Below are 16621 nucleotides of genomic sequence, written 5' to 3'. Positions count from 1 at the left end.
ATATGACTGCAAGACTGGAGTGCAAAGAAAGAGGAAGAGGAAAACCTGTGGATGGCTGACAAGCGCGAATCAACTGAGCCAGATGAGAATACAATTAGACGGCTGACCACAGCCATAGTAGCCATGCTGGAACATAAATTCGATGGCATCTCGAATCATTTTATAGAGCTCAAAGAAACAATTCAAAATATTGGCCAACGCATGGAGGTGGCTGAGGGCCAAATATCAGTTGTGGAGGACAACACGATAGTGCTCATGTCACGTGTGGCCCAGCTAGAGAACAAACTCAAGGCCGCAGAGGAGAAAGCCGAGGATCTGGAAAACAGATCTTGGCGCAACAATCTCAGATTCCTGGGTCTCCTGGTAGACATACCGGATGGAAATTTGATATCCGTACTGGAGCAGTGGCTCCCAAAAGAATTGGAACTACCGATGCTGGAGGACAAGCTAATTATTGAGCGTGCGCACAGGATTGGGCCCAAATGGAAAACAGAAGATAGGCCTCGTCTTGTCATAGCAAAATTCCTGAATTATGAGCAAAAAAACCCTGATCCTCACAGCGTTCAAGCGAAGCAGAAACATAAAGTACCATGCACACAAGGTTCTGATCTTCCAAGATTTCTCTGCTGGGGGTGGAAGCCCAAAGGCGAGCTTATTCAGCCATATGCAGTGACATGATAAACAAAGGAACCCGCTTTGCAATGGTTTATCTGGCAAAATTAAAAATATGTCTGGATGACAAAGTTTATACCTGTCAGTCATCAACTGAAGCACGGATGATTTTGGATGGCAAATCCATCGCTCCAGCGACCTGAACCTAGGCGACTTCGCCGAATATTTTCGGCCTGTGTGGTATTACTGAATGATGGCACATAAGAACTTGCCTTCGAGGAATATTAAACTGCCAACTTATTGAACCCTGAGGAGATGGCAAAAGCCTTTCAAGTAGTTTCACGGTTGTAAGTTGAAAGCAGGTTTGAAAATTATGATAGATGACAAAGAAAATGAGGTTGAATATGTTAAAATGTGTTCCTGATGGGGGTCCCTCTGTATTAGCTGCAGAAGGTAGAGGGGTGTCACCCGACCGCATTATTTACGGATCTCATCCCTATACAAGAGTGGAATACATTAGGATATGAGAACTTGGGGAGGGGGAGGGCAGGGATTATAGTTAATAAGGGTTGGGCAGGAGATATTCCTACTGAGGGAGTAAGGTTATATAGTCTTTCACAGGAGATAGTTAACATTAGAGTCTCTAGGAAGAGAGTTCAGCTCAGCATGCTGGTTGCCCAGGCTGGGGGGCGATCAGTCTCGATGGTACAATTCACTAAGGCTTTACATATACTTATATGATGGGGAGCACAAGATTTGTCTCTTGGAATGTGTGTGTGTGTGTGTGGGGGGGCTAGGATCACCCATTAAAAGAAAAAAAATTCTTTCAACTTTGCTGTGACATAAAAGCATTAATAGCTGGGATCCAAGAAACACATCTTTCTGCTGAAGAAAGTAAGAAATTAAAAAAGAGCTGGGTAGGACAATGTTTCTATGCTTCTGTGCAGAAGAGAAAAGCGGGAGTGGCAATACCATTCTACAAATCCATAAGCTTTCAAGTGACCCAACAAATTACTGACTCTGAGGGAAGATATTTGATTCTAGTGGGGGAATTAATGAGTCAAGTAGTCACAATCTGTAATATATATGCGCCAAACAATTACAGTCACAAATTTTTCCTTTCATTGGTTGGGCAGATTTTACAAACAACTAATGGGCTACTGGTACTGTTGGGGGATTTCATTGTGTTCATGATATTTTGATGGATAGATCTCAAGTTAGTAATCAATTGGAGGGAGGGAAACTTAAAGGGATTAGATACTTATGTCATTAACTGAATTTGTTAGACATTTGGAGAACTTTGCATCCTACGGAACGTGACTACACGCATGTTTCTAGACATTGTAAAGCGAAATGCTGAATTATTGTTTGAATGTAAACCGAGGTGATGTTACTTACGTACCCCGGTATATAAAAATCTGTAAATAAATAAATAAATAAATAAATAAATACATAAATAAATGTGCGCATGCTCCCCGAATCTGTGTCGTCTGCTCTGGTTGGTATTGCACTGGCCCACCAGGCCTTGGGGGGGACAAGGAAACCTCGAATCCGTCTGCTTCTGCCACCGCCCCTCCGTATGTGCCGCTCCATGCAACTGCACAGTTTGCACACCCAGCTGTGCTGGGCTTGAGAATCAGGATGTTAAAATAAAATGTTTTCTCTGCAGGGCAGCAACATTGCAAGAGTTCTCCTCCCTCCTCATCCAACGTGATTCACTCGCTCTCATTTAGTGGCATTCTTGACCCTTTAATTTTGGCAGAACAGGAACTTTCTACTGGTGGACATACTTCAGCTGTTCAGGGGAAGTAGGGGAGGGAGAGCACTCTTGTAACAACCCAGGGTGAGGGGAGTGGAGTCCTGTCCCAATCCTACACTTACTCCCTCTCCCTTATGGAAGAAAAACATGCAGCGGCTTGTGGAATAGCCTCCCCATGGAAGCAATGAAGGCAAAATGGCAATGGAATTTCAAAAAGCACGGGGCAAATACAGAGGATCCTCAGCCATAAGGAAGCAAGAGCAGAGATTTAGCAGGGTTTGGAGAAAATTGGGCAGACTAGATAGGTCCTGTGGTCTTTATCTGCCGTTACATTTTTTTTTTGTTTCCAGTCAAAGTCTGTAGCCTCTTTAGCCCAGCCTAGCCCATAATATTCGAGCTTCTATCTGTCTGCATCCAGTGCCGCACTACAACACTCAATCTAGCAAACGCCCCCCTCTCCCTCACAAATAAAGAAGAAAGAAGAAGAGAGAAATCACTCAGAGTGATAGAGCAGTGCTCTCCCGCCTTTCTGCCTGGAATGAATATTTTTGGATCTTTATTTTATTTTATTTTGTTAAGATAAGGTAGAATTGAAGTCTGAAATTCCTCCTGTTATCTTATCAGTTGTGTGTGTGTGGCTTTGGCTTTAGGAGGGGGGGAGGGGCCGGGAACATGCTGTACAGAGGAGAGACCGAGGTTGACTTGAAAGTGCCACCATCCTATCAGATGACGTCCCCCCCGTGTGACAAGTACAGTGCATGGCCCCGACGGGACACGTGCTAGCTGGATGGAATGGAGGAAGGCCAGCGGCAATGCAATGAAGGGGGAAGCCAAAGGCAGAGCTGCGCAATCAGCCGGCTCCCTATCAGCGGGCTGCAGGCTCGGTTGCTATCTGCAGGCCCTAGGTGCTCCCTGGGGTTGCCTGGAAACCGACCAGCACAGCAGGTGGGAGGAGGCCTGGAAACTCGACGCACTATTAATCGTTTATCAAAAATAAACTCCGAGAGTTGATTTAAGCTCGATAGAGATCTAGATTATTATGTTTATATTTCAACAATCTGTAATTAAATTTATCTTCCCCAATCCATATGAAAATGCAGGGCAGCCATTTATTCAGGACTATATTGCGAAACTATTAGCTAATCAGGCCCTGACGTGCCCTTGTGATGAGTGCTGTGCCATCAGAAATAATCAACTGATAGCTTTGCAAAGAAATCGTTATTGAAAACTCTAAATCACTTTCAGATTTTTATATCCACTGCAAACTAGAATCGTGCCAGCCACACATTGATTTTAATCTTTTGAAAACTCTTAAAAAGGAGGAAGACAATGCTTAAGATATCTTAGTTAATTACTAAAACACATAGTAGTAAGGATTGGGAAGGGGAATATGAAAATATGTGACAGACTGGAAGATTGGTCACAAGGAGCCTCGCACCTAAAGTGTAAGAGTCGATAATGGCAGTCAATCTGCCAAGGGCACTAGTTAGGCAATGTTACTCTGACAGGCAGGCATCGTCCAGGTACTTAGTGACAAGATATCAGGGCTAAAAAGGCCCAGGATTGGATGGCTTTAGGTCATATTGCTACTGTAAGATGAAAATACTTTTGAGGTTTTATTCTGTAATCTTTGTAAAACACACACACACACACACAAACTTTCTTTTATCATGTTTCCCTCACCATCTTTCCGCTTCCTCTGATGAGAAGCTGAGGCTTCAGGAAGCAACTGATTGATTTACTAGTCTTTGACAGCCTTTCTTTTCACCGGTCAGCTCCTAGGTAGCTTTGGAACAGCAGATCAATTGATCAAAATTCAGCCCTGCCTATTTGGTACTTACTGAGAGCTGTGTGTGAGTTTTCTGGGGCCTCCGTGTGGCTCTTTTACTAGAGCAATTCCAAGTTAATTGACTCAAAGAGACGTTGAAATGCTCCCCGAGAGGGCCAGCACTACAACCGTTCTACAGATCATCAAAAGAAGAAAATAGCTCCTTCGCAATCTGAAGTTTGGGCTTTATGTGTCATGCAGCTGGCTGTCCTTTTAATGCTGGCCCCAGCCCCATGGGAATGCCGCTGTACGAGTGCACAACCCCCTGACAAACTCAGCAGGAGTTTCGAGTGCTGGGTAAGGACTAGCATTCCTGGTGTGTATGTGTGAAGTCCCAAATGACGGAAAAATATGTTTTAAATAATAAATTAATTTCTTCTAATAGAATACAGCGTTAAATTTTGATGTGGTTCCCACCCATAGAGCACCAAACACCATGACTTACGTTGAAGCACCGCTTTAAATTCAAACTTAGTACATTTCCGAAGTGAATGGTGACAAGCGAACAACAGAAACGCTGTATGTGGCATGCATGGCTCAAGAGGAAATTTAGATCTCTGTGGAAGATAAAAGAAAACCGATTTGGTTTTCCAAAAAGGCGGTTGAAAACATTAAAGGCAAAAAAAGACCAGCAATCAAGAAATACAAAGGAAAAGAGGAATACAGGAAAGAATATCTACTGGAGCTGCAATAAATTAGGAAAGAAATCAAGAAGGCAAGGTCCAATCCCTGAACCCCACCCCTAGTCACATGGCTGGGGCAAGGTCAGGTTGGTGCCATTTTGGAAAATGGTGCAGACTGGACTGGGTATGAGGGTGTGGGATCCATTGGAAGGTTCAGGAGTGGGTCAAGAGTGGGGGGCCTGCGCCCTTATTTTTAAATTTTCTGGCTTCCAAGGAGGGAGAGGGTGTATGGGCAGGTGGGGCTGGGAACCTATCTTTGACTAGTGGGGAATGGGAAGGAGGGGGTGCATTTATTTGCTTTACATTTGAGGGGAGTCCGAGGCAACCCTGGGTTGAGATGGGGATCAGCACTGACCCCCTACTCAACTTTCCCGTTTGCTATGATTTTTTGGGGGGGGCCACTGGCCCTTTAAGGCAACGGTTGTCCTGTGATGTTGGAGCTGCCATCACGTTAAAGGGCCACGTGCCGCGTTCTTTTGTCCCATGAAAGAACATGCCATACAGCTGCGATGCTTTCTCGGGGAAGGGGCCCGTGATAGTGGTACCCCCCTCCTGCGATAGAGCATTGCGGCTTAGTGCCGCTAGGCCTTAGATTGTGAGTCCTCTGGGGATAGGGAAATACCTGGATGTGATTCGCTCTGAAGTGCCCGCAAAGCGGAATATAAATTAATCAAATAAATAAATAAATAAAGCAAGGTGACAAAACAGTTTTCAGATATATCAAAGAAAGGAGGAAGACCAGGGTCATTGTGTGGCGAAAAATGAGGAAAACCCAGAAATATTAAACAAATACTTCAGTTTGGTGTTCACTAAGGAAGACCTCAGAGGAGGATTGCTGCTGGTAGACAAGAGAATGGATGGGAGAGGGGTAGATGCAACCTCCATTTACAGAAAGTGGGTAAGGCCATGGGGCCGGATGAGGTCTATACCAGGATACTGAGGGAGCTCAGAGAGGTGCTGGTGGGTCCACTGAAAGACCTGTTCAATAGATCTTTGGACATGGGCGTGGTGCCACCCGACTGAAGAAGGGATGTACTGGTCTCAATTCACTAGACAGGAGGCTGAAAACTACAGGCTGGTTAGTCTTTCCTCGGTGATGGGAAATGAATGGAAAAACTGCTGAAGGAAAGGATAGTCAGCCATCTACAATCCAATGGGTTGCAGGATATGAGGCAGCATGGGTTTTTATCAGAGAAAGGTCGTGTCAAATGAATCTTGATTTTTTGACTGGGCAACTAGTGAATTAGATCAAAGAAGAGCACTCACTATGATTTATTGGGATTTCAGCACACCATTTGATACTGTCCTGCACAAGAGGCTCATGAACAAAACAAAAAGCTTGGGAATGAACCCCAAGGTGATGGAATGCATTACAAATTGGTTGACTGACAAACGATAGCAAGTGGTGCCAAAATGGAGCCTTTGGTGAGGACAGAAGAATAAGTGAAAATAACCTCAAGGATTAGTTCGGGGGCCATTTTTGTTCAATACCTTTGTGAATGACATACTTGGTTAGAAGGAAGAGTTTGTCTTTTTGAGGACGACACTAAGATCTGCAACAGAGCAGACATACCTGAAAGAAAAAGAGAGAATGAAAAATGATCTAAGAAAGCTTGAGGAGTGATCAAAGGTCTGGCAGCTGGGATTCAGTGCAGAAATCCAAAGCCAGCTGTGTGAAGGGGGTGAGAGACTGATGTTAAAATTCAAAGAAGACACCTTGGGTGACAGTGTCTGATGATCTGAAAATGGTGAAGCAATGTGACAAGGCGGTGGCTTAGGCCAGAGGGATGCTGGGCTGCACAGAGAGAGGAATAACCTGTAAGATAAAGGAGGTGATGATGTCCCTCATACAGGTCCTTGGTGAGGCCTCACCTGGAGTACTGTGTTCAGTTCTGGAGACCATATCTCAAAAAGGACGGAGGCAGGATGGAAGCAATTGAGAAGGCAGCCAAAATGGTGTGGGGTCTGCACCGGAAAACTTATGAGATGAGACTGAAGGACCTAAATATGAATACCCTGGAGGAAAGGAGGACAGGGAGATATGACCCAGACTCAAATAGCTGAAGAGTATGTATTTATTTATTTTGCAAGATTTATAATCCACTCCTGTGCAAACGTTCCAGGCGGATTACAATAAAAAACACACATAAAAAAATAGTTAACATCTATAGCACATTAAAACTCATAATACAACTCATGAAAACAATTAAAAACACAATAATACCATTTTTGCAATCCTGAGCTGAATTGTATAAACGATTAATGTTGTTAATCTTTCAAAACAATTTAGCTGGGTAATAAAAAACTGAGAAATGTTCAAAGGCTCAACCCCCATCAGAAGCTTGACAAAACAAAACTAAATGAAGGAGGCCCGGGAAGGAAGCCTTTCCCTGAGGCAGGAAGGTTGTAGAATGAGGGGGGTCATAATACGAAGCTCCAAGGGGCTAAACTCAGGAACCATGTCAGGAAATATTTCTTCACCAGAAAGGCTGGCGAATGCATGGAACGCCCTCCCGGAAGGGGAACAGTTATGGAATTCAAAAGGCTGCGGGATAAACACAGAGAAACCCTAGTGGCTAAGGGATGGAAATGAAACGGGGGTAATCTGCAGTGGCCATAAAAATAAAGCTTCCTGGGCCGACGGGATGGACCACTTGGGTCTTTTCTTATCAGAACTCCAACTGACTTGGGCGGCATAGGATCAAGGTTTGTTAAGGAATCTGGAAATAGATGAGAGAACAAGGCACCTATCACCCTGTCCATGAGTGGTGAATCAAGGGGCTGGTTAGAAACCAGAGAGCAGGCAGTCTCTGCATCCATCAGACGTCAGACACGTTTTAACTTCAGGTGCTCCTGACTCCTATCATTAGGTGTCTTGCATTTTCACGGTGATGAAACTGTGTCTTTTCCTCCCTTTATATGGCCTTAATCTTTCTCCTCCTTTCCTCAACCTCTTATCTCAACCTCTGCAACCCGTGCCAAGTCTCCTGCCATCACCCTTCCTGGTTCTCTCCACCTCCCCTTTGTAGGGGCCATATCTCTTCCTCCCTAATCAACTGGGAAGGTTAACAAATCTAACACAAGAGCCCAAGTCACGGATCTGACATTCAATCATGAATTCCCCATGTCAATTTTTGTCAATTACATTTTTTTGAAGGAAGGCAGTTTGTAGGAGCTGTTCAAGTTTCAGCTGTAATACATTAAAGTAATCTCTGCATTTAAAGACCACCTAAAATCTCCACTTTAAATCTGCTGTCTGGGTCTTGAAATCTGCTTCTCTCCAATTACGGCTTTATTGATGTTTAACCCACAGGCTTTTATTTGTCTTGCATGTTCCATGGAGCAGGAGCTGACTCTTCCCTGAGTCTGTCCAGCACTGCGCACATCTAGTCCCGGTATATAATTGTCTAATAGAATCAGTGGTAGTAGTGTATGGTCTGGATTTGATGGATTGTAAACCTAAAGGGCATGGCTATAGGACAGTCAGTGACCCTTACTAGTATTTTGTAATTAGTATGTAATATAGTCACAAAGCCAGGAGGAACTGAGCTAAACTTGTTACACTGCAGAACTTCAGACTGATGGTAGACAAACATTTTCAATGCTTTTTGTTACAAAGTGAGACCTTGAATATGTTTTTGCCCCTTCTGTATTTTGAGGAACACCATAGAGGATCTTCAGTAAATGCATTTTGTGTGATTAAGGACAGATATACCCTGAAAACATCACACGCATGGTAGTTTACAAAAATAGTTCCCACTATATGTCAGTAGTTAAGTGGACAGCTGTTCAGATTTTAAAGTTTGAAAATGTTAAATTCTATGAAAGAATAGTGCAAGTATTCTCCATTTATGGAACTCAAAATATGAATAATACTCATATTTTAAAAATCTTTTATTCCACCCCTTTAATTTTCTGAAAGCATTTAGATACAAAAAAAAAAAAAGCAAATCTATATTCAAAATGATATTATAATCGCCCTGGATACAGTACCCATACTTCTGATAAATAACTCAATGATTTTTGTAGGTGCAGAGGAGAGGAATTTTTTTATTTAACTTTCATTAGGGACACTGGCAGTATGGATCTTGTAAAAGCTGGGGCCATAAATAAACCGCACATAGCGTTAAAAAAATAAAATAAAATAAAAAGTTCAGACTGAAGCAAAAGATCGTCTGGCCACTGAATCACCCACTCTTTTGCCGTCATTTCAGTTCAACAGCAAGACTAGGAGCCAGGCAGGCATCCTGCCCCCACAGCTGGATTGCTGTCCTATAAAATCCCGGAGATGCTAATACTGCTGTTTGAAGGTAAAATGATACAGTAAATGAGTTTGGGATTGGCCACCTGACTCCCCCGCTGGCTCTGCTGGCAGTGGGGTGGAGTTTTTCCCCGTTCCGCCCCCCACCTCTCCTGGCCTTCTGGTAGCCTTCGTTTCCGGGGGTCCTAGCGCCGGTGGCTCAGGACTTAACTGGGAAATTATTCAAAAATTAGGGACGCGGCTCTACAGAGACACGAAGTACCACATCCAAAGCACTAAATATGTCTTTAAAAACTACAAGGGGGTGGCTGGGTTAATGTTTTTAGGAAAAGCTTCTGCTGAAAATGCTAATCTCAGTAACTTGAAATTTCACTGATTCCGTTTGTGTCCTAATGTCAGTGTATTAAGAAGGGGCAGCCTCTGGTGGGAGAAATTTATAACGCTGTTATTCGTCAGAAAATATTAGAAATTGCTGTGACCTGTGCATTAAACACCTCAGAAAAGTCACCAAGACAGAGGCTGTTTCCTTAACTGCTATCTCGTTGCTAGAATATGGATAACACAATTCCCCTTTCCGAATTTTTGCATGTTCGTTTTTAAATCCGAATTGCTACGAAGCAAAACTGTAAGAAGCAATGGAATTAACGCATGATAAGTGGCAATATGTGTTATTTGCTATGAATGTTTCTTGCCCAGAAATGCATACCACGATATATACATCACAGGAAAGAATTGTTGGACCGCATAAAGTGTCAACGCCAGAGGCTCTTAACAGGTTATAATGAAATCAGCCTTTCATAAAATATAGTGAAATCTTGGGGTTCAGCGTCAGCCTAGCGATAGCTCTCGCTCTTATTTCTAAATTATAATTCTCCTTCATTTCTTTCTTCTGTTTTTCAGAGCTGCAAACGTACACATGATCTCAAAGTCGCCCCATTCCAGTCCCTTTCCACTCCAGAACGGTGCAGATGTATTATTAAACTGTTCTAAAACTCCTTGAAAGCCAGTGCAGTGCAACAGTGCAGCCACGGGTCCCCTTATACAGATATATTATATATATATATATATATATTTTTTTTTTTTTTTATTTACAGTGTGTGCGCTAGGACCCACCGAGGGTGGTTCGCCTGTGGTCAAAGGTTCACAGCAGGAGATTGGACACTAGAGGGCGAGCCCCAATCCCTTCACTATAAATAAGGCCGGGGAGGGGGGAAACTGGCAAAGTCATTCACCCATTCAGGGGCGGGGGAGACAGAGAGTGCGAGAGAGAGCGCGAGAGAGGCCGCTGGGCTTTGCAGGACCAGAGAATCCCTAGCGCCAGCCTGGTGGGCACAGCCGCTCCGAAGCCCATCTGGCCCGACCCGAGAGCCGCCCCCCTTTCTGACCGCTGCAGCCCGAGGACCGGGGGTGAGGGGGGTGCAAGGAGCGGCTTTGGAATCGTTACTACCGCAGTCTGCCTGACACCCCCCCCCCCCTTTCCCCCTCTCTCTCTCCATCCTCTCAATCTGGATTCCCGGAGCTGCTCGCCATGCCCGGCGAGTTTTAGCAACTCCATGGAGCAAGCCAACTTCTACGAGGTCGACTGCCGGCCCTCCATGAGCAGCCACGTCCAGCCCCACCAGCACGGCTACGGCTACCGGGGCGCCCCGGCGGAGCTGAGCGACATCTGCGAGAACGAGAACTCCATCGACATCAGCGCCTACATCGACCCGGCCGCCTTCAACGACGACTTCCTGGCCGACCTCTTCCACAGCAGCAGGCAGCAGCAGCAGCAGCAGCAGCAGCAGCAGGAGAAAGCCAAGCCCGGCGCCGACTTCGAGTACCTGGGGGGCGTCGGAATGAGCGGCGGCCACCCGGGCCACGGCCTGCACCACCCGCACCCGCACCACCCCCATCTGATGTACGGCTGCCTGCCCGGCGCCTACCTGGAGGGTAAGCCCGAGGCGCCGGGCGATCGCTCGCGGCCGCTGGTCATCAAGCAGGAGCCCCGGGAGGAGGCGGACGCCGAGAGGGCCGCGCTGCCGGCTTCCTACCCTCCGCAGCAGCAGCAGCAGCCGCCGCCGCAGCACTCGCCCCACCTCCAGTACCAGATCGCCCACTGCGCGCAGACCACCATGCACCTGCAGCCCGGCCACCCCACGCCGCCCCCCACCCCGGTGCCCAGCCCGCCTCACCACCACCACCCCGCGAACGCTGCCCCGGGCAAATTGCTGCCCGCCGACCACCACCACCACCGGGGCAAGGGCAAGAAATCGGTGGACAAGAGCAGCGCCGAGTACCGCGTGCGCCGCGAGCGCAACAACATCGCGGTGCGCAAGAGCCGGGACAAGGCGAAGCTGCGCAACGCCGAGACGCAGCAGAAGGTGCTGGAGCTGTCGTCGGAGAACGAGCGGCTGCGGCGGCGGGTGGAGCAGCTGGGCCGGGAGCTGGACACCCTGCGGACCCTCTTCCGCCAGCTGCCCGACAGCTCCCTGGTCAAAGTGGTGGGCGGCTGCGCGTGATGGGGGCGCAGGACCGGCCTCGTGGACTTCAGAACTGGTGCCGCAGTGGACTCTTAGCCCACCCCATACCCCCACAGAATCTCTTTTTCAATCCAATATTTTATATATATTTTTTTAAAGAGAATGCCAGGCAGCTGTATTAAATATCCTGTGCCTTACGAAAGACACCTATTATTAAGTTGAAATATTTGTTCAGACAAAAAAAAAATGTCAACAGGGTAAAAAAAAAAAAAAAGCGCGTTGCTGTGCCTTAAAAGTTTGTGCAGGGCAAAAATTGCATTTTCGCCTTACAGGCTAGCATCTGGGGCAAATACAGAACAAGTAATGCAGACGTGGGCAGTACCACTTGTTACCCGGTATTGAGCTATTAAAAACGGTTTGTTTGGTTTTTTTTTTAATGTGCTTGATCCTCTGAAAGGGACCTTCATCTTCATGGAAGTTTACACAGAGACTGAGTGTGAGAAGGGCAGCGGATGAAAGGCGTGAAATGTCAAATGAGCTATGCCTTTTTGGTTTTTTTTAATTATTATTTTATTGTATTGATCTTTAGATGTGAAAGAGAGTGAGTGCAAATCCGCCTGCCTGTTATTTGAACACCCAGGAAGCAGACCCCCCCTGGACTTGTCTTTTATCAAAGGGTTTTTCCACAACCGTGTAGCAGAGAGAGAGATTATAAAAGAGAAACGCCTTTTTATTTTATTTTTTTTGCAATAAAACAGCCAATAGTCATAATGTAATAAAATAGCAGCGATCAGTCATTGCAGTATATTTCGTGGGAGTCATGACAATCAGAAGCACAAATGTATACCCTTTTTTTTTTTTAAATGCGGGTATTATTTACTACAAGCTTGCCATGTATTTGCTTACTGTGTAAAGGACATTGCAGTCGTGTTAGCCTACTTCTAAGCTCTTATCTGTCCAGGCCTAGAGCTGGTAATGTGAAGCGGACCACACCTGTTTCAGTGGATGGTAACCCACGTCTTGAGTTTGGTTTTTTTTTTTATTTTCTGTTTGTTCTTGTTGCTCGAGTCCTTGCCATGCCAATAATGTATTTTACAACTTTAATTGCTGTTCTACAGCAGATTGTTTTTTTTGGTTTTTTTTAGCCTTGTGGGGTTTTTTTTTTTGGGGGTGGGGGGTATCTTTGTAGCTCTTCCCAACCTCGGAGCCTGGGTCACTGAAAAAAACCTTCCAATAAGAAGGATCCGAGACTCTCTTTCCCCACTCAAGCAAGCACTTTGAAACCAGCCGGTGCTTTTCTCGCACTATTTGAGAGCCATTTGAGAGAAAACGATTGATAGGGTCAATGTGTGGAAGGACATGTTTATTGCAGATACAGCAAATGAAGATCTCTTGTGTTTTTTGTTTTTTTGGGGGAGGATCACTTTCACAAATAAACAAATACTTGTTCTACTTTCCTATGTCTTTCAACACTGCTTTATTGTTCCTCTTTGCATGGGTGCATATTGTGAATGTGAAAACGTGTTTGCACACTTTGATTCCTCTTCATGATTAAGTGCAGAAACTTAGATTAGGGAAGACTTTTATTTTGCAAAGACATTTGTTTCTTGCTTCGGAAATTGCAAAATGTACCTTTCTCTGGGTAGTTGCTGCGCTATGGCATGAAATCATTTTGGGAGGTGCATTCATTTTGTTTCATTACTTTGTAAGTATACGGTTTTGTTTTGTTTTTTTGCTGTGCGCAAAATTTGCGTTTCTGCACATAAATCGAGTGCGTGCGCACATGCACATGTGCATGCACGTGAAAATACATTTTAGCAACATGACACTTAAGATAGTCGCCAGAAAGCCTTCCGAGGAAAAACAAACGAACTCATTATTTTTCCCCAGGCACACTCCTAGAAATCAGTGGCTGAAGCGATTGGATAGTGGTTATTAAATCCACAACCCCCTCCCCCCACACACACACACACACATTTTAAAGTACTGACCCAATACGCAGCTTTAATATGCTGCTCAGCATTGTGTAACTGATCAGCTAAACATTTATTTTTTTTATATGCGCGCAAGTGATCTAACAAGCGGATAGACCGATTCATATTTTATTTGGTGCGATAATGCTAGGACTTTTCTTTAAGCCATAGTGTCTGATGCTATAATTAAAGCGAGTCCTGGGAGAATACTCCCAGAAAATTAAGTACCTACCCATCAAGATATTTGGGCACTGGCAACTGTTTGGGATACATTTAGTTCTAATTAGAAAGCAATTCCACTGTCAATATTTTTTTCATTTGATAATATTTGCCCGACTTTAGGAAGCTACATCTACGAGGGACGCAGATCCAGGCACTGCCACTTGAAACGATATCGTATCACATTTGCATTCGTGATGGAAAACCCAGGCATAAGGGAAACGAAACTTTTATGGCTTTACACTGTGCTGAACGTTGTTGAGTCGACATATTTGTGGCTGAAGTGCTGTAGTTTGATTTGGTTAGGTGTCATTTAAAAAAAAAAAATATATATATATATATATATAAGATCTGCAAAGCTGCTCTTTGTACCATGCTCTACCTTTAGCTATAGGATTGCTATGAATCTGTAATCCAATCCAGTTCGGTCTGCATTAAAAGCAAGAATGCATCTGTGATTCAACTGAAATAAAATTAATGCACAAATGCTAAATTATATGGAAGGGTAACCCCCTCCCCCCCCCCCCCCCACACTCCACACTATTATAAACATAACACAATATGGTGGTGATCTTCAAAGGGGTTACCTGCCTAAATATAACATACTGTCGTAGTTATTTTCAAAAGCCATAAACTCCGGAAAAAAAAGTAGTCAGGCCATTTCTATTATTGTTCCCTTTTCTATAGAAGGGGCCGATATGCTTGGTCCTGGCCCTTGACACTGATGCAGTCATCAGTAGAGTTCACATGCAAGGAGACAGCTGTGACCCCAGTCCTCCAGCTGTTTGGGGACGCAGACCATCTTCTGCTTCTAGGAGGGATACTCTGGTTTCTCGACAGACGGAATAAACTGGCGTATCGCTCACGCCTCCTTTTTGGCCAGGATCCAAATCGAGGGTCTGAGCTATAATGATCCCTTATTGGGCTTTTTTTTTTTTTTTTGCTGAGGTTGAGAAATGTGTGCGGTATGGATAGAGGAGTGCGGTGGGGAGGCGTGAATGCCTTGGCACCTGACACCCCCCCCCCCCCCCCCCCGCAATTAGGGACACCAAGAACTAACAACTATTGCCAAAAGAGGAGAATTCTACCTACTGCAAAAAAAAAAAAAAAGTGACAATTGTGCCTTTGACTAAGATAAATAAATATAGAAACATTTTATTTATTGGGTAAGCTTGATTTCTTCCCTTATCATTCAAGGAACGCCAAGGCGAATCACAAACAGCAATAAAGCATTTCAGAATCCAGCACAATTCAACAACAGTCACTCACAGGAACGAATGACACAATATAATAAATATTATGTAATGCACAAAATAAATCTATTATCAAAAGTATCTTTGACATAACGCAAAAACGACCTAACAAGAGGAAACAACCCCCACCAGCAGGAATCGCTACTTTTCCTAAAGATACCAGGTAGAATGTAAAATACAGAAAGATAAAGGTAAGATCTAAGCCTTAGTGCCACCATCCTTTTTGTTTTTTTTTGGCCTGTTGGCTGAGATTGCAAATCTTTAAACATGGGGGAGGGGGTTACCACCCGGCCAACAGACACCCCCCCTCCCCCAATCAGGATACGAAATCGTTTGGACCCTGGCTGAACCAGGACGATTAAAGTTTTTGTTTTTTTTTAAGACAAGGTCTCATTTAGATTGGTTGCTCTGTTAGTGCCTAATGTATCCTGCTACAGTTTAGCCAGAAAAAAAAAAACCCCGCTGGATCCACAATATAACTAGAATCTATATTTTTTTTCTTCAGAAAAATGTTTCTTCCTTAGAGCCCTGCTGAGCAATCGGTTTGTAAGGGCAGCTCGATTTAAGATAAGAGGACGTCTCTTTCGTCCAGAGCACTATCTGAGCACCCAGCCCACCGCCGTGCTCCTTTGTGGTCCTGCACAGTTGATTCAGAGTTGGAGGGCAAATCTTGCCCTTTGTGACTGGCACCCACTAAAGTATTATTTGCAGTAAATACTGGTGGCATTTTAAATGAAAGCCAGGAAGAGAGGGGGTGACTTTATATTGGTACTAATTATGGCTTTCTTATTTAAGGAACTTTCAGTGTGATAATACACTGATGGGATTAATGACCATGGGTCTTTTATTCCTCTCAAATCGACTGAACTATAAACATAACAATATGTGCCAAGCAACGTACTGTGACCTATGCCATCTGTTAATCGCTGTCAGGGGGTTTTATATTCCATAAATACTTTTTTTTTTTTTTTTTTAGACAAAGTGGGAGAAAGCCCCCATATGAAAAAGAGAGAGAGATTTTGCAGATTCGTTAAAGCAAAACTAAACTGCAGACTCTTGTGTCTGTGAACCTCTAACCATCAATGCTATTCCCCTCCCCCCCCCCAAAAAAAAGAGGTAGGGTGGGGGGCATGACGGCCAGAGTTGAAGGATTCACGCATTGTAAAGTTAAATGTGACTATACTTTTTTTTTTTTTGGAGACCTAAAAATATTGTAAGAGGCATCATTTCCGACCTCTGAGGTCGGATTACCTGGATTCCTGCCCAGAACATGTCCAACAGGTAATAGTATTGAAACGATCGCCTCTGTGCATGATATTATTAAAAGTAAGGTTTGTTTCAATAAGGCATTATATAAAAGTATATTATGAGGATTTATTTGAGGGGAATTAAATAGCAGTTAAAATAATTATTCACATCCATTTAAATAATAGCACTCGGGAATTACCATCAGAGTACCTTATTCTGCAATTAATATCCATGCAAATACTTTAACAGGGTTATGGTGAAGCATAAAGTTGGCGTCGCTGCATCATTAGGTGGAGTGCTTTTCATATACAATACTTGCAGGG

At 44.3% G+C, this 16621-nt stretch overlaps 1 protein-coding gene across 1 annotated transcript; it reads left to right on the top strand.

The window, feature by feature from the left end:
• Positions 1 to 10355: 10355 nt before the first annotated feature.
• On the top strand, positions 10356 to 13062 carry CEBPA (CCAAT enhancer binding protein alpha). Its single transcript, XM_029608349.1, has one exon. The coding sequence runs from the start codon at positions 10697 to 10699 to the stop codon at positions 11642 to 11644; it is 948 nt and encodes a 315-aa protein (XP_029464209.1). The 5' UTR covers positions 10356 to 10696; the 3' UTR covers positions 11645 to 13062.
• The last annotated feature ends 3559 nt before the right edge of the window (positions 13063 to 16621 follow it).

This window comes from Rhinatrema bivittatum, chromosome 7 (assembly GCF_901001135.1).
Source record: "Rhinatrema bivittatum chromosome 7, aRhiBiv1.1, whole genome shotgun sequence".
NCBI classification, from domain to species: domain Eukaryota; kingdom Metazoa; phylum Chordata; class Amphibia; order Gymnophiona; family Rhinatrematidae; genus Rhinatrema; species Rhinatrema bivittatum.
This window is presented reverse-complemented; position numbering and strand designations above follow the sequence as displayed.

Bases quoted from the DNA above. Each gene is read 5' to 3' on its own strand.
- CEBPA (XM_029608349.1), top strand. From the start codon at position 10,697: ATGGAGCAAGCCAACTTCTACGAGGTCGACTGCCGGCCCTCCATGAGC.